General features: G+C 38.8%; 1 protein-coding gene across 1 annotated transcript; it reads right to left on the bottom strand.

The window, feature by feature from the left end:
- Positions 1-208: 208 nt before the first annotated feature.
- Positions 209-14,867, bottom strand: LOC144049270 (golgin subfamily A member 7-like). Its single transcript, XM_077562035.1, has 6 exons — positions 14,787-14,867; positions 14,116-14,241; positions 7,902-8,054; positions 6,492-6,593; positions 5,447-5,499; positions 209-871 (listed from the first exon to the last, which is right to left on the bottom strand). Exons 1-5 carry the CDS (start codon positions 14,793-14,795, stop codon positions 5,458-5,460), a joined length of 432 nt encoding a protein of 143 aa, XP_077418161.1. The 5' UTR covers positions 14,796-14,867; the 3' UTR covers positions 209-871; positions 5,447-5,457.
- Between the last annotated feature and the right edge of the window lie 2,152 nt (positions 14,868-17,019).

Genomic DNA, 17,019 nt, shown 5'->3' with positions numbered 1-17,019 from the left:
TTGTCAAACACGGTATGTATATTCACCTCAATGAGAATCTCAACACTTTTACACTTTTTGGTCCTTGTCATCACAAAAAAAGGCAGACATTTAAGTCATTTTTGTTTGATTACTGGGGGGACCAAAAAACAACAATAATAATAATAATACTTTGGGTTTGGTTTAGAGTTAAACTTAACCTAACCAATAATAATAATTACAAAGCAGGCACTATCGTCATTCATTTTTTACATGACATATATCAGATGACAGAAATGAAAACTGAATGCTTATTCAATACCATCAACAAACGCTTTAAAAGGCACAGTATGCAAATGTTAAGAGCCTGAATGGCATTTCATGCACATTATGAGTACAAGCACTGCATGTTCAGAGTGCTACAACTTATGAATCAAGACATTTCAAAAGAAAAACGAAAATGATAAACTATGGCAGTGTGACTGGAATGTCTGAGTCTGACAACAATCAGCATGTCAGTTATCCTTGGAGAGATTACAAAAAAGTAACCATAAAAATGTTCAACAAAACAAAATGGATAGCAGACTCGCATCATAGAAAAAAAAACCCATCATGTGTTGGTTTTGGATTCATTCTTCAAATAGGATTCATAATTGCACAATTCTGGTCAAAAGCTTATTTGTGAGAGATTTAGTGCAAATTGGGGAACAGAGTTAGTGAGCCACACTGTTGAGTGGCGTCGACTGCCAAACAAGCGCAAACACTCGAATCTCAAATACTGTCATTTGAGGGCTGCATGTGATTGATATAATTGATTGTTGAGACGCAGTAGAGTACCAAGAGGTGTGCCAGGTCCTTTTGCGTGGGGTTGCTTTGGTGCTCCGATACAGAAGCTCCCCCCAGAAAGTAGCTCCTACAGACAAATGAACACAAGGTGACATCATCCAGATGCATATTGTAACAGTCCGTAGTACGATATCACGCCACATGGTGGCGCCTCATTGGTTTGTTATGCTGATAGGTCACTCCTTATTGCCTTGAACGTAAATGATCATGTGTAAAAGATCGCTATGCTTTTCCAGTGACAGGTCGTAATGCTGAGAAATATAATTTTTGTCTACTAAATAAAGTGTATATGTGGAATTTCCGCATGTTTTTGCTCCCTTTGGCTTTCAGCAACGCCTGTCAATGGCTGTCCTCGTCTCAAAGTCAAACTATCACACGTTACAATATGAACTGCTATGACGATGAATGCCTCAGACAGCTGACAACACAATCACACGAGGCATGCAAACACATTCTCATTATGACGCCTGTTCAGGACTGAAATGAGATAAGATAAATTCACTGATAAGATTATGATTCACTGATTGGCACACCCACCTAAGTGGGGCAAAAATTAGTTCTCCACATTTGACCCATCCTGAAGAAGCGGTGAGCAGCCGCGCTCGGGAATCATATGGTGATCTTAGCCCCCAATTCCAACCCTTAATGCTGAGTGTCAAGCAGGGCGGAAAATGGGTCCCATTTTTATAGTCTTTGGTATGACCTGGCCTGGGATTGAACCCACGACCTCGACATCAAGGACGCATCTGTCAAGGAAGGACGCAAGTGTACTTGCTCCTGCACTCGCTCATGACTTCTATTTTGTTGACATTGGGATTTTTAACTACTTTGCTGCAATATGCCTGGCGGAAAAAGAGCTGACGAAATTGAGGAGATAAAATCTTCTCTTGCAAAACTCAAAGAAATGGTCACTGAAATACTTGAAATGAAAAAGAGCATCGAGCCACTTCTGCAGGAAATTCAGCAGTTGAAGAAGGAAAAAGATGGACGCATTGTCACCTTGGAACAAAAAGTGGATGATTTGGAACAGAATCTTCGAATCTACGATGTGATAGTTATAGGTATCCAGATTAAACCACGTCGCGACCATCGGGTGAGAGCTACGGCCAGCTCAAGTGCAGTTGATTCTGACCAAGCTTCAGCAAATGAGAATGTCGAAAAGCAATTGACAACTCAACTCAGAGATTTGGGATTAATTGTGGATCCAGCGCACATTCAGATGTGCTTTTCGCCTCCAACTGGGGGGACACGACCATCAGCAGTTCTGATCAGGTTTGTTGACAGGAAGAAAAAGATTGCTCTTTTGAGAGATTGCTACAAGCTTAAGGATAAACATGTCTACGTCAATGAAAATCTCACAAAACGAAATGCTGACATTGCCAGAAGGGCGCGACATTTGAGAAAGAATGGATTTATCGAGAACACATGGACAAAAGACTGTCGGATCTTCATCCAAACAAAAGAAGACTCATCTTCTCAGTAGAAAATACGGATCGTGAAACGAGTGGAAGAATTGGCGTTTGAGGGACAATAACTGCTCTTAGTAACTAACATCATTAAATTGTGTATTATGTCTTACCCAAATGAAATTATTGTAACATATTACTAATCAACCCCAAACTGGAGCTGTCATGATTTGAATAATGTAAATATAGCATATAATTACTTGCTGACACTGCCAAGGTTCTTGTAAACTCTTGTTTATACACCCGCATTGATAACATGTATTGCTGTTCCTGTAAGAATGTAAACATTGTCTGGCTTTATTTCTGTTTGGACATTTGTTGTAACATGCAAGGCTGTCGTGATAAGGTTGTATTGTGGTTGCAATGTATCTGCTGTAAACAGTTACAATAGGGTTGGCAACATGGTTCTGGGATGCGGCTAGCGGGGGCTACGCCGGGTGGGCTTGCCTTGATGAGCGCTCAGGAGTATCAAGATCTAAGCGTCATCGGATGCTGGCAACAGTGGTGGCTGAACTGACCAGAATGGAGTGAACATTGCTGTGGACGCAATGGGCAGAATGGAAGCCAATCTACTCTTCTGGAAGCCACAACGTGTAAAAGCTGATCCAAGGACAGCGAAGACGCTACTGGTGAACGAGCATGCGCTCGCCTGGTGGGGTGGGCCTGTTGGTGGCGTCTGGGGACCAATTTTCCAATTCCAAATGACTGGTACTAGCTGCAATTTATACACGGACATTACTCAAGATGAACTGAGCGAGGAGTGAGCAGACTTAAGTCTGGGATTGATAACGATATGAATCAATGATATCATGAGATCATAATCAATGTATATGACTGATGCGTATAGTAAGAATCAATAGTTTACATTCATCTTTAGGATAATGTAATCTATGCATGTGTTTGTTCAACATGAGGGCAACAGTTCCATTTACAGGGGTTTGTTGTTTCAAAACTGCTGCTGAACAAAATGTGGCGCATAAGTAGAGTGCAGCCCTGGCCTTTGTCTTTGTCTTTACTAAGTAGGGTTTGGTCCCCTTTGTTTGGATAACAGCATGACCCGGTCTTATCCAGGACCGAGGAAGAGAATGAATCTGCTGTGGAAACTATTTACAAGAGGCGATGTTGCACTCTTGAGGCAAAACACATGGTGCCTGAGTGACAAATCATCAGATATTGAAAAGCCATCTGCGGTTGACAATCTTACTTTGTTGTCTCCAGTGATTTCACATGCAAAATACAGCAAGTGTCACTGATGTTAAGGCGTGATAAGAATGAAAAACAAAAGCAGAGGACGTGGTGGAATTTGCCTTGCAAACTTCCCTCATATTTTAACAGCTTTGCGTTTTGTATTTGATTTGTTTATTTAACCCCTTTGGACCAATAGATGGTTGCAGTAGACATGACAAATTTGTGTGTTAAACCAATAAAAATACATCATTTGGATGATGTCAACACATCTGGCTTGTGATTGGATCCTAGTTAACCAATCACAATCACAAGCTGATTTGCATGATGTACATAATAAAAATGTTAGATATACGTAAGCTTGATAAATTTACAACACATTACAGCCATAGTATCCTGGCGTCCACTATAACAAATAAAAACATGAGATAACCCCAAATTTGTTTCCCATGTTGTTCTTACGTGGGAAAAGTACGGAAGCGGATTAGGGCCAGTGAAGAGGGAAAAAAAGGGTTAGCGGTATTCTGACTTTATTCTCAGAATTCTGACTTTAGAGTGAGAATTCTGACTTTAATCTCAGAATTCTCACTTTATCAATTTAATCTCAAAATGAGAATTCTCACTTTAATCTCAAAATTCTGAGAATAAAGTGAGAATCCTGCCAACCTTTTTTTCCCCTCTTCACTGGCCCTTAATCCTCTCAGTCAAAATCTGAAAGAAAAAGAAAAGAAAAAGCCCAGCAGAAAAAATGCGGGTCTAAAGGGGTTAAAAAAATGATCAAGACATCTTTCTCAATACTTAAGAAAGTGACCTTCACAAGACAAAGATTCTGGCATTCTTTGTATTACAGTATACACTGCCACTAAATAAGGAAAAGAGCAATTTTCACTAATATATGATAATTATTTGGCCGTGGCTGAGATGTAAACCCAAGTGAATGTTCGTGTGCTGAAATGATATTTCAACACTTTTTGGGTTCAGTTGCTTGGTTTGGCTGACACGCTCATCAGACAGCGGTCCTCCCAGTCAACTACATGTATTTGCATATACATTTTACAGTCCCTAATCAAGTGACAAGCCACTGAGCAGCAACCATGTGAATGTCATAAACTAGGAAGAATGATCCTTGAATGCTTTATGGAAGCTAACCGCATGATTAGAAAGCAGTTCACTACGAGTACAAAACCAGATGAGGAGACTTAAGCTTGAATGTGTATGGCTAGAGGCTTTGGGTGATGTGCTCTTGATCATTGAGGGTATTACATTTTGAACGAGGATTATTTTAACTGGCTATGTCACATGATTTGTTTCATAATCCATCTGGGAAAGATTTCATTCTTATTGGTAAAAGGGCAGGAAAATAGAGTGAATGTGTCTGTGATTGGGCAACAGCCTTCCAAAATGGGATATAGCAAATATTACAATAATACTAGTTGCTGATTACACTACTTCTGCATTTGTTTTGAGATATTTTCATCCCAATCACTATAGAATTGTAACATCGCAGATTTAACTTGTATCTATTGGCAACATTTAACTCATTCACTCCCAGCCATTTTCACTGAAGCAACCCCCTTCGCTCCCGGCTGTTTTACTGGATTTTAACTGATTTTGCAAGGCCCACAGAATATTGTGTTCTATTGCTATAAAAACATGGAACCTACCAAAAGAAAAGAAAAGAAAGATTAGAATCTCTTATTTCATCAGGAAAAAAATGTATATTTGTATCTGTTTCCGTTTTGCCGCAATTGGCATCAGAGTATATATATATATATATATATATATGTGTGTGTGTGTGTGGGTGTGTGTGGGTGTGTTTGGGAGTGAAGGACAAAGTATTAAAAAATCTTTTGGGGTTTGAATGAGTTAATGAGAAAATATTGTAATTTCTGGATGCCCTGGTAAAAGTAAAATGCTAATGCTAATAATAATAATAATAATAATAATAATAATAATAATAATAATAATAATAATACATTTTTTAAACTAACCTTGGAAAGTTCTATCTAGTCAGGCTTCTCTCTTCAAAGACAGTGACCTCAATCTGGAATAAAATCAGTCAAGGAAAGAGCATTTTAACAACTTCTGGCTTCAATTTAATCAAGTGAAGGCCAACGGAAACAAAATCTCTCACATTCACTAATGTCTGGGAATTTCATCAGTTACAAAAAAAATGTGCAGGCTCATTTCGAAAAAGATCCTCCAACTATTTTTTGGGGTGAAACTCCCATGACAGTACTTGACTGACATTTGAGGGCTGACGTTGCCAGGTGATGAGTTGGCAATTCTGCTGTTGATGTTGAAATAAGTGTTCAGGTGATACATTCCTGTCAATCTCCACTAGAACCGCTTTGCCAAACACAGCACAGCAGCTCCCTAGTGTTGGAGAAATAATCCAGAACACTGCCGGGCCAATAAACTCAGAGGCAAGGGTAGTTACAAAGCTCAGCTGTGAACAATTTCAGTCATATTTTTGTTATCCCTAATCTCCTATTGCTGCTCAGCTCTATTTAATTACAATGTTGCATCACACTGACTTCCCAAACATACTGGTAAAGCCAATAATTTTATGCAGATGCTATGGACTACAAACAAATCTTGATTTGTTCTTTTTACTTAACACCCTCATACAGAGCTGGCTTTCTTGCAAATTGCCAGCACTGAAGCTTTTTTACTTTGGGTAGCTGAAATGTGATGCAACGTCATACTTAAGGCCTACATATTCCTAAATGGCATCTTATTATTTTGCAAATCATACAAAATGATTACAAATTAATTTACATAAATATATTTAGCTTTGACATACAAGACCGACATGCTCTTCCCATGCTGCTGATTTATTTAAAAAAAATTCAAATATGAGTTTAAGTTGATTATTGCGGCCAGTGTGTTCCGCTTAGGAATGCATCTGCTTGTTTATTGTTAGACAATCATTTTTAAGTGGTTAAATATGGGTCGGGAAATATTTCAGCCAAGGGAAAAGAAACAGTGGAGTGTTCTGTCTTAACTCATATTAGACATTGAGGAAGAGGATACAACTCGGAGGCCTCTCTCGATGGGGTCGGTGAGCAAGAGACCTCTGGGAGCGTACATCTTGTCATTCTGCTCCTGCACATACTTGGCAATCTTTTTTAAAACCTGGAAATATAACACAGCAGACAATTTGAAAAACTTTCTCACAGGTGCAAAGATGTGACAAAGACATTGGAAAATTTGAATTCAAGAAAAAAATCTTATTTTTACATTTCCATGTTTCCCACAAAAGTTTAGATGTTGTAGTTGTGCTCATAAATTTTTTTGAAGCTCATAAACAAAATGTTAAAATGAGTTAAATGTTGTTTCACATACTACAAGGTAACTACTATGTACTCAAGATGCACTGATTTTTAGAAAACTTCAGATTATACATAAATTCCCAATACAATTTAAAGGATGTCAGATAGACCAGGCCAGATGACAGAGATCAAAAGTTGCATCTGTACACAAACTCTGAGTTAATCGAAATTTTCAGAATTTGCTTTGACATATACAAAGTACATATTTTAAACTAGGGTTGTGCAATTAATCGAAATTCTATTATAATTTCAATTATTACATTCCACAATTACAAATTCATCCTAATCATAAAACAATATATATTAATACAAATTTTTGAGTTGTTTAAATTTATACAGTTGCACCTTTTTAAATTAAAAAATAACTAATTTAATAAATTTTGTGTCATCCAAAAGGAATTTTCATAATTATAGTGTTTCAAATAATTTTATTTGTCTTGATATTTTTCATTTGTTTTTTACATTTAAACATTTTCTTGTTTTTTTACCAAAAAATCTTTCTACTGCACTGTGCACATGCTGCACTCCAACTTCAAGCTTTTGCCAACATAAATAAATAAATAAATTATATATATATATATTATTCTTATTATAAATACATATTATTGTAATTGGTCCCAAACAAACCTACATAATTATAGTGTTTGCATTTTTTAAATTGGTCTTAATATTTTTAAACGTGTAAACATTTTCTTGTTTTGTACCCAAAAAATATTGTTTGAATAATCGTGATTTCAATTATTGCCAAAATAATCGTGATTATTATTTTTTCCATAATCGAGCAGCCCTATTTTAAACGCTATCTACCTTAAAATGTGTGGGACAAGTTTAAAAGAATTACTCTAAGGTCAGACTGGTAGAAAGGAAAGAAGAAAAAGGAAAGGGGAAAAAAACATGCTGATCATGAATAATGTCAACCAAATAATATTGAGTTTGCCAAGGTAAAAAGTTCAAACCGCAAGTTGTTGTTTTTTTTCCCAGCTAAGCCTTTCTGTTTTGGTAGCTCACACACAGGACTGTAAGTAAGGAAAAAACTGTGACAACGCTGGCTGAGCTGGCAAGTGTGAAAAGTGCTAGTGATTGCTTCTTAGTCCAGGCAAGTTTCACTCACCTTCTCATAATGTGTCTCCATACACAAGAAGACGGTATAAGCTGTCAGGCAGGCCAGACAACCCTCAATATACGAGTGGCTTCCAAGTTTCTCGGCCTCAGCATATAGGTTATTCAGAGTCCGTACCGTTTCCTCGAACTGCTGTTTGTCGATCTTTAACACACCATTCAGGGGTGGGAGGGAATATAAAATGGAAACGTTAAGACAAGAAAATTATATAGTAAGCAGTATTATTTTTGCACGTTGTCCAGTTTTCATATACTGAGTGACCCATTGTCTTCCACATCCTACAGCTTCAAATATGCATTGTCAAATGATGCCATTCAGGCACAGTTTAACTCAATTTTGAAATACTAACTTCATATTTCTTGGACTGCACCTACATGATGATGATGATCATCAACATCTGGTAAAGGTTAAGATGCCCTTAACAACGTGTTCTTTGAATGTCATCACCTAATGAGAGACTGATAGCTGAATACACACCGTAAAAATCTAGAAATATTAAGGCTCCAGTCGTACTTACATGCCTTGACTAAAGATAAACATCTCTAAATATCAGCTGCTCTGTAGGCTACCCGCTTATAAACTGAGCCATGACTAGATGTTATTTAAACGGGCTGCTTGACAGAGATGTCAATATTAGACTAATGCACAAGGGTGTCCAGTGATCTCTTATGTGATACTGAGGAAAGCAGAATCTTTCGATCCAGATAAGCAGGCAGCTGAAGGAATCTTGCTTTTCTGACAACGTCCCAAAGTTCTGCTCATATGTGCCTGACGAATGTGGCAACAGGCTCCAAACATCAGTGGTCTTTAGGCGCATTTGTACATTGTACGTTGTTCTTCCTCTCATTTTCAGACTCAGAGGCAGCGAGTCAAACCGCATTTCCCTGCCAGGGCATCTGACCTGATATTTAGCATTCCTACAAGATTACAAGTGAGGAAGATATTCTTCTTATTAGAAATGTCAAGAAATCAAAACAGGAACCTCGTAAACAAAAGTTTAATAGAAAGACTCCATTAGTCAACTTTTTCATTTAATTTAATAACGCTTGTTTATTGCGTGTGCTGCAATTTAGCTGTCAAGATATTACTTGCTTTCTTTAATGCTGCATAGCTCCTGTTCAGTCACAATGACCTGTTTCCACCCCTAGATTGTTACACACAACTGGTCTTCATCGCTTGACCTCAGTCATACACGTTATTGACATTAGTACAATATCTGACAGATATATAATTAAACTGGTCTGGTACTAATAGATATTTTGGTTACATTCATTTAGTTACAAAAGACAAGTAAAATAAATCTCTGCACCACTACAAACTACAAAAACAATTACGTTATTTTTCAATTATATCTGAGTGTTTGATCAGGATGAATTGGACATCATTCAATTAATTTGTCCTTTCCCAAATTTAAAGGCACAATTAAAAACAGGTATGTGTAACTGATCGTAAGAATAGTAAGTATTGGTATGTAATATATGGCAATTGACAAGTGAAGCAAGATGGTGGACAGTGCACTGGTGTGTGTGGCAACTCTCCTGTTGCTTCGGAATGATTCTCTGCTTGTTTATGATTGGCAATATTTAGTGAATTTTCAACGCAACGCCAGGAGATTTTGCCCCCGCTCCTGGCTGACCTCTTTTGCATTAACCACAGAATGAGGAATGAGAGCAGTGTGAGTTTTGTTTTGTCGACAGAAGATTTGTTTCCAGGTTCAAGTTATTGTGATGTTTAAATTGATTTTGACAAATAAACATGAAATGAACGATGGTTCTTCCAACAAACTCCAAAAAGTGGTGAGGAAATTACTAGTACTGAGTCTAGAGTGTCCTATCGATTTTTCCATCAGCGCCCCTTGTCCCCCCAAAAATATTCATGTATTTATTTATTTTTTTAAACTTTGTGCAGTTTGTCATGTTTTTTACTCACAACTGCCCCCTCTGGCCCAAAATGTAACTGCAACATCTGTGTCTGGCTTGTTCATGGTGCACGTGTGAGCACGATTCTAAAGCGACAGCCACAGTTGACAAACAAAGACATGACTTCAAATGAGGTAAGAAAAGCTCCGCCCCACCCCTCTCCAAAGAAATTGTGGAGTGTGTGGGTCCGCACACTCTACTATAAAAGGTGTCAGAGTAAAAGAGTCAAGGCTTTTCGTACTCATCTGGGCATTGGTGATGATGTAGAAAAAGCTTTAACATTACCTTTTAAAATGGTACAAATTAATGCACCTTTAATGTCTACTAAGACTTAACGTGAAATTAATTTAGTGGATATAAATACTCATTGTTCCTTAACTCTTTGACTGCCATGGACGTTAAAAGACGTCAAGTAAAAACCTACGGAGGGACGCCAATGACGTTAAAAGACGTTATCCAATTTTTTATTTATTTTTTTTGGAAACGGGTGGATGAAAGCCTTGGCCAGCTGTGGTGAAAGTTTCAAGCAGATCTAGTTAGCCTAATGACTATTTTTGGCCCCTAGATGGCAGCAATGACTCTCTTTTGACAAAATTGGGTAGGCGTCAGTAGAAGACGTGAGGCGGAGCTAGAGGGGACAAAGGCTGGGGAAGGGAAGAGAACATGGCGACCGGTTGCAAGCAGCTCACGCTCGAGCAGTTTTTTTCAAAGACGAAAAGCATCGACCAACGCTAAAGAAAACATTGATGACGACGATGATCATCATCGATGATGATGATGGTGACTCCGAGGTTGGAAGCATTGACGCGTCAGTAGAAGACGTGAGGCGGAGCTAGATGGCTGAGGAAGCGAACAATGTCGACCGGTTGCAAGCAGCTCACACTTGGGAATTTTTTTCAAAGACGAAAGGCATCGACCAACGCTAAAGAGCACATTGATGACGACGATGATCATCATCGATGATGATGATGGTGACTCCGAGGTTGACGCCGAAGTTGGAAGCGTTGACGCGGCGGCTATGACGACGTCATAAAGGTTCACCGGCTAGTGATGCTAACACCGGAAAACGCGGAGCACAACCGAGCACTTCTGCACAGGCGGACGTTCAATCGGACGACGAAGAGTACCCCGAGTCCAATGCATATTCATTGGAGGAGTGGGTACAGTCTGCTACTTGCTATTCCCCAGAAAAAAAGGCCGTCAAGAAAGTGTAACGTCTGCACGCGAAAGGGACAATCGCAGTGAAACTACTCTGTTGTGCAAACCCTGCTCCCTCTCCTTGCACGCAGGGGAGTGTTACAAAAAAAAACTGTATTTGAAACATCCACATAATTGTAAATAGTACCACAGTTGCACACATTTGTAAATAGTTTGCGAAATTGTTTTGTCAAATTGTTACACTGTTGAATGGAAATAAACGTATTTTGCAATCTAAAAACACTTTTTCATTGTTGGTGGTGGTGTATTACAGAAGTAAAGCACTATTTAGGTGTTTGTGGCATCATTCATGGACAAAAAGAAATGTACAATTCACTAGAGTGCATGAAATAATATCGTTTCACAAAAAGCTCTTTTTCTCCGCTTTTTGTTTCAAAACAGAGCATTTCGGTGAAACTAACTATTTTCTATTGTTGATTACTGAAGAACGGAATAAGGTAGAAACAAACTTTTTTTTCTGATGAAAGATGAGAGTTCAATCTTTCATTTGGTAGTATGTGTGTTTCCATAGTCCAAACACAACATTTCTGTGGACCTTGAAAGATCAGTCAAAATACTTAAATCGGCTGGCACTGGCGACATCCCGTTTCTGAAAACGTCTGCCAGTCAAAGAGTTAACTTCTGTGCACATATTACACAAACACCAACAAAATTAGCCTATGCTAAATGGTTTACAATCGCAATTACCATTAGGGATGTAAAAATGGCAATATCGTGATATCGCGATATTAAAACTGCCACAATATCGTCGTCATCATGTCACAATATTAAAAGCAGCATCATGTTGATGAAGTCATGTTGATTTGCATTTGTGCAGTTCTAGCACCCTCTGGTGGCTAGTTTTTTTTTTTGCGTAGTTTAATTTTCATAAGGGATGTTTTGGCCCTTCTATGTTTAAAATTCACGCTAATCGTCAAAAGAAGGGGAACGTGTCAATGTGTGGAGGAACGAGCAAGTGCCTCAATATTAAGTGTTATTAGAGATTTGGTTTATATGCATTGCTGTTATGTACAAAAGCACAATATTGCGCTTTTTTGTTTGTTTTTAGTATGAGCTTTTTTTAAACAAAATTGTGACCTTTCTTCTAATATCACCAAACTCTCTACAATATCGTGATTATTGTCATATTGTGAGCTTCATATCGTGATAATATTGTATCGTGATGTTTGGATATCGTTACATCCCTAATTACCATTAGCCCCGGATAAACTTGAATTATTGTACTTTGTACATCATAGTCCAATATATGAAAAATTCAATTTGATCAAAATATTAAATGGCAAGGGGAGTGAACTTAAATAGTGCTTTATCTTCCTCATATGCTTATTCATTAAATGTTTACTAAGTCTTATTCGCTTGTCTCATTCAAACATATTGAGTTGTCGAAGCCTACACTGGCGTTGATGAAGCATACCAACCACACCGAAAAGTTTTTCAAATAACTTAACTTTATGCTCTAGGATCTTGCCGTCCCCCTGATGTTTTTAAATGGTTCCATTCCATTTTAAATCCATAAACATCATGAGTACTCGCTTATTTCAGCTTCGTACTTGAAAATGCTACTAGCTAATGCTAATCGAGCTAATGATATTGCGAAGTGAGTTTGTTTCTAATGTCCCCCACGTTTGAAAACTCCCTTGCGTCTGTTGTTAAGTGCATTGTGGCCAACTTGGTCAATTTGGCTCGATTATTGCACACTTTGGTGGTATAAAACCGTAGTAATAGTCCTTACAGCAAACTCTGGAATCCTGCACGCTACTTGGAGGAGTGGGGGGAAAAAAACCTTGGAGGAGTGAGTCTTGCTCTATATTTAACATATAAAGTAGATAGATACCGCCTTGTCTTGTTGCTGACACACGTAGCGCCGCCGTCTTACGTGTGTTTGGCTCTAATAAATTCATTACAACTCTTATTTCTTAAGCGATTTTGACACAGATTGTTTTGTTACAAACATCAGACATGTAGCGATGCTAATTTTCTCCCTTTTCAGTCTAAAGAGACCACCAACAATCCCCAGGAAGCATCTTAGAAGTGTTTTGGTGAAGGCTGGTCGGAGCCTGTCAGCAATAAGTGTCCATGCGGAAACACGAAATATTTGTTCCAGCAACTTCGGGTGTCGCAAATATGTTTTAAAAAAAATATTAAAATAGCTTTGATGCATGCATTTTCACGTCGACCAATTTTTGTGGAGTCCTTATCCAGCCTGTTTTCCATGTCTCCCTCCTCCAACACACCTGAATCAAATATTCAGGACCGTTTTCAGGCTTCTGCAGAGCTTGCTGATCATTTGATACAGGTATGTTGGAGGAGGGAAACATGCTGGATAGGAATTCTCGATGACCAGACTCGGAGAACGCTGCTCTACGACGATTGACAAACAAATTGGAAAATAAATCAAATGCATTGATCTCCTAATTAGGGAAAAAAAGAGCAATCAGTAAGTTTCTGGTTCAGTTTTAGCTAGCTCCCAGCTGTGATTTTATTAGTTATTTTCTTTAGTTTATTTCTTTTGCGATTCAAATATGTGAATACATTTAGGCATTATGTAATGGAATCTGTTAAAAAAAAAAGTCAGGTTGATTTCCATTTGTGCAGTACTGTACTTCACACATGCCTGCATTCGGGGATGCAGTTAACATGCAATATAAAATTATTCATCCCCAGTGTGTGCCACTAGAAGGGAAGTGACTAAATTTTATAAGTGTCTCACTTGGACCTCAGCAATCATTTCCTGGGCAAGGCCAAAATTATGGCATTACTAGGTGAGTCAGACCATGGTGATATTGAAATCTGAAGACTGTGATTATGTTGACTTTCTCTGATTAATCATGTGCACAATTGAATTTTTGAGTTTTATTGGTTATTCTAGTTATGCACCATCGGCTACAAGCATTCATGACTAATTATGTGATAAAGGTATTGCCTTTGGCAGACGGTGCAGTGGTTTCCCCTCTATCATACACAACTTCTAAGAAGGCTTCAGGAGTTCTCAGTAGTTCATTCACAGAAAAAGCCATCCACCAGATTACAAGAGAAGAATTATAGAATCACAAATGCAGTTATCTTACCCTGGTCTCCAGCTCAGAAGGGAACTTTGTTTGAAATTGGCACACAGTGCCATTAGCATAATCCCTCTGTATGAAGACTTTGGCAGCAATTGCAGCCTGTTGCCTAATGGGATGCAAACTATGAGTCTGTGAAAACACGAGATGGAAGAGACAAATGGTCATTCTATCAAATATTCGTAGCAACATATTTTTAAACAAGACATCGTTGCTGCAGTTTTTACAACGTTATTGTTATATACACATTACAGTGCTTCTGTGACATATGTTATTTAACATAAATGAAACAGCTACATGGAGTCACAATACTGTTTAGGCGGTTTTAATAGAAAGACAAAACAGCCGAGACAACGGCGATGTTGTTGTTGTAAGGTTGCTGTAACATTCCCACCAATGCCGTTTTACGTTATTACGGTGATGAGGCCCCGTTCGGTTTAGCCGAGAGCAATATTTAAAATAAATATATAAATAAACTTGTAGTCGTAGCCACGGTTGAAATAAAACACTATATTGAGAAATTAACCATTCAAGTATATCCGTAAAATGGATATACTAGTTTCTATATACAGCCAATCGAATTACTGAGCAGTTACTGTCGATAATTTGTATCCTTAATACGAACAAACATCGGACCAACAAACGCAAAACAATTTATTTAACATTATCTCACCGACCTCTGCCATATTACTGACTTGTCAGTTGGATTTCTGTTTATCTTCCGTTAGCTGTGCAGTGGTACGTACGCTTAATACAGCTTTCTGTGCAGAAACGTTAGCAACATAACAAACGTTCCGAGTAGTTAGGCATAATTGGGCAAAATAACTCTCATGTCAAATGACTTCAAATAAATAAATAAATAAATACATTATACACGTTATAACACTCAGAATGAGAATAATTCCATTCTACGGGACATTTATTTAAATTTATCATACAGATCATATTCATAATTTCTCAATGGAGGATTCTATTTACACCACTGATGTATACAGTATGAATGCATGGCTGATAGGCCAAGACTTTTAGGCCGCCATATTACCACTCCCACGAAACGTTTCTCATCATAGATACTATACATTTACAGTATTGAAATTGGAGAACATTTGAAACAGTACTTAGTAGAAACAGCATGATTTATGATGTTTTAAATTTGCAAAACATAAACAAAAGGACTTCAGACATTTAACAACTTGCCTTAAATACATGTACTGTACAAATCATATGTTTAATGGTGTTTACAGGAGGAAACTTGTATTATTATTTTTTCAATATTAAAGAATTATACCAGTTATTTAACAAAAACATGCCTCTGCCGAATCTAATATTGGAGTCTAAGGAACTGAGCAATAGAAGAAAAAGGGGGTCTTCAAAGCAGCACATATACCGTCCACTTGTTAAAAAATAGTGACCAAATGTTTGCAAAAGACCAGGAGAAAAAACAAAAATTGCTTGCTTCAAAATGCAAACATAATAAACAATAAAAAAAAATGCTTGCCTAAATAAGCAAGGATACCAAAACACGCGACACCAAACGTTACAGGAAAACAAAGCAACGTGAAACAATAGGCAAAACACGATGATGAGAGAACTATGACACGTAAGTATGGAGTCTTGAAAATGTAACACTTGGAACAACAGTGGTGAGTAACGTAGAATAATCCGACAGCATAGTGCAGTTGCCAACGCCCTTAAGTAGTCAACTGATTGCAATGCGCCACAAGTGCAGCGCTGGAGGGAATGCCACCTCACCGAGGCACAGAAAAAATAAAAAAACAAAAGGTCTGAGAGCAATAGAATGACATAAACGCACCCACCCCCACCCCCAACCCCTGGCGGACCTCCTGGTTCAGATCGATGGAACGTATGGAAGGTGCACAGAAGAGGCGGCAAACTCGGTGGGCCCGCCGTAAATGGAGCTATACTGACGGAAGGTCCACTTGCCCCTCCTGAGAAGAGAACGGAGGGGGTTGCTACCTGTAGACAGACAAAAAAGGAGACTCACCTTGGCTGAAGAGAAGAGTGGATTATAAGCGTATTTCACGCAGGGTAAATGGATGGCCCAAGACGTCGGTTGATGAAAGTACATCATTACGTGGGGATGATAAAATAGACTCACCGTTGCTCCCAATACCTTACAAAATTTCCTCCAATACCTGTGACTCAAACTGAGGACCCCGTTCTGAGACCAGGTGGGAGGATTTACCGCAGGCGCAGGCTGAGCAGGCCCGATGAATTCCGAAATGTCTTTCTTTAGTTCTGGCCACCAAAAACACTGAGGCCAGGTTCTTTTGATCAGTGTAGACGGTGAACTGTCGCTTTGCTCCATCCAGCCAATGTCTCCTCTCTTGTAGGGCCAGTACGATGGCCAACAGTTCCCGATTCCTAACGTCATAGTTGGCCTCAAGGGGCTGAAATGTTTGGAGAAGAAGGCGCAGGGCTCTGGTCAAAACTGGTGGTATTTGTTCGTATTTGTTCGGTGATGTCACTAAAGCCTCGGCAATCAACACATGGTTGCACTGTCTTTACTTTCTTATCTATGAAGAAGAACCAGCCGACAATGAACTCGAGATGTACTCCCACAATGCTTCCTGCTCAGGTTGTGACACCTGGTAAAGTCTTGAACAGGGGAGTGGAGCGTTGGGAATGAGTTTAATGGCAGTTGTAAGGTCTGTGGGAAGGCAATGACTGAGCGCGATTCTTACTGAAGACTTTTGGCAGCCATGGCTCAGGAGGTAGAGCCGGTCGTTCTGTAACCGGAAGGTCCGCTGTTCTATTCCTGCTCTCTCCAAGTAATGTCGTTGTGTCCTTGGGCAAGACACTTCACACACATTGCCTCCAGTGCCACTCACACTGGTGTCTGAAAGGTGCAAATTTTTGGTGGTGGCCTTAGACGCACACTGGCAGCCA

The sequence above is a fragment of the Vanacampus margaritifer genome, chromosome 3 (assembly GCF_051991255.1).
Source record: "Vanacampus margaritifer isolate UIUO_Vmar chromosome 3, RoL_Vmar_1.0, whole genome shotgun sequence".
In the NCBI taxonomy this organism is placed as follows: Eukaryota; Metazoa; Chordata; class Actinopteri; order Syngnathiformes; family Syngnathidae; genus Vanacampus; species Vanacampus margaritifer.
The sequence above is the reverse complement of the archived record's forward strand: the minus strand, read 5'-3'. Positions and strand labels throughout refer to the sequence as shown.

What these genes read in the sequence shown, in the direction of transcription:
- LOC144049270 (XM_077562035.1), bottom strand. An exon ending in TGGAGACACATTATGAGAAG is followed by an intron (nt 6,594 to 7,901) that starts GTGAGTGAAACT and finishes TTATATTTCCAG; the next exon opens with GTTTTAAAAAAGATTGCCAA. An exon ending in TCGAGAGAGGCCTCCGAGTT is followed by an intron (nt 5,500 to 6,491) that starts GTATCCTCTTCC and finishes ATTTTATTCCAG; the next exon opens with ATTGAGGTCACTGTCTTTGA.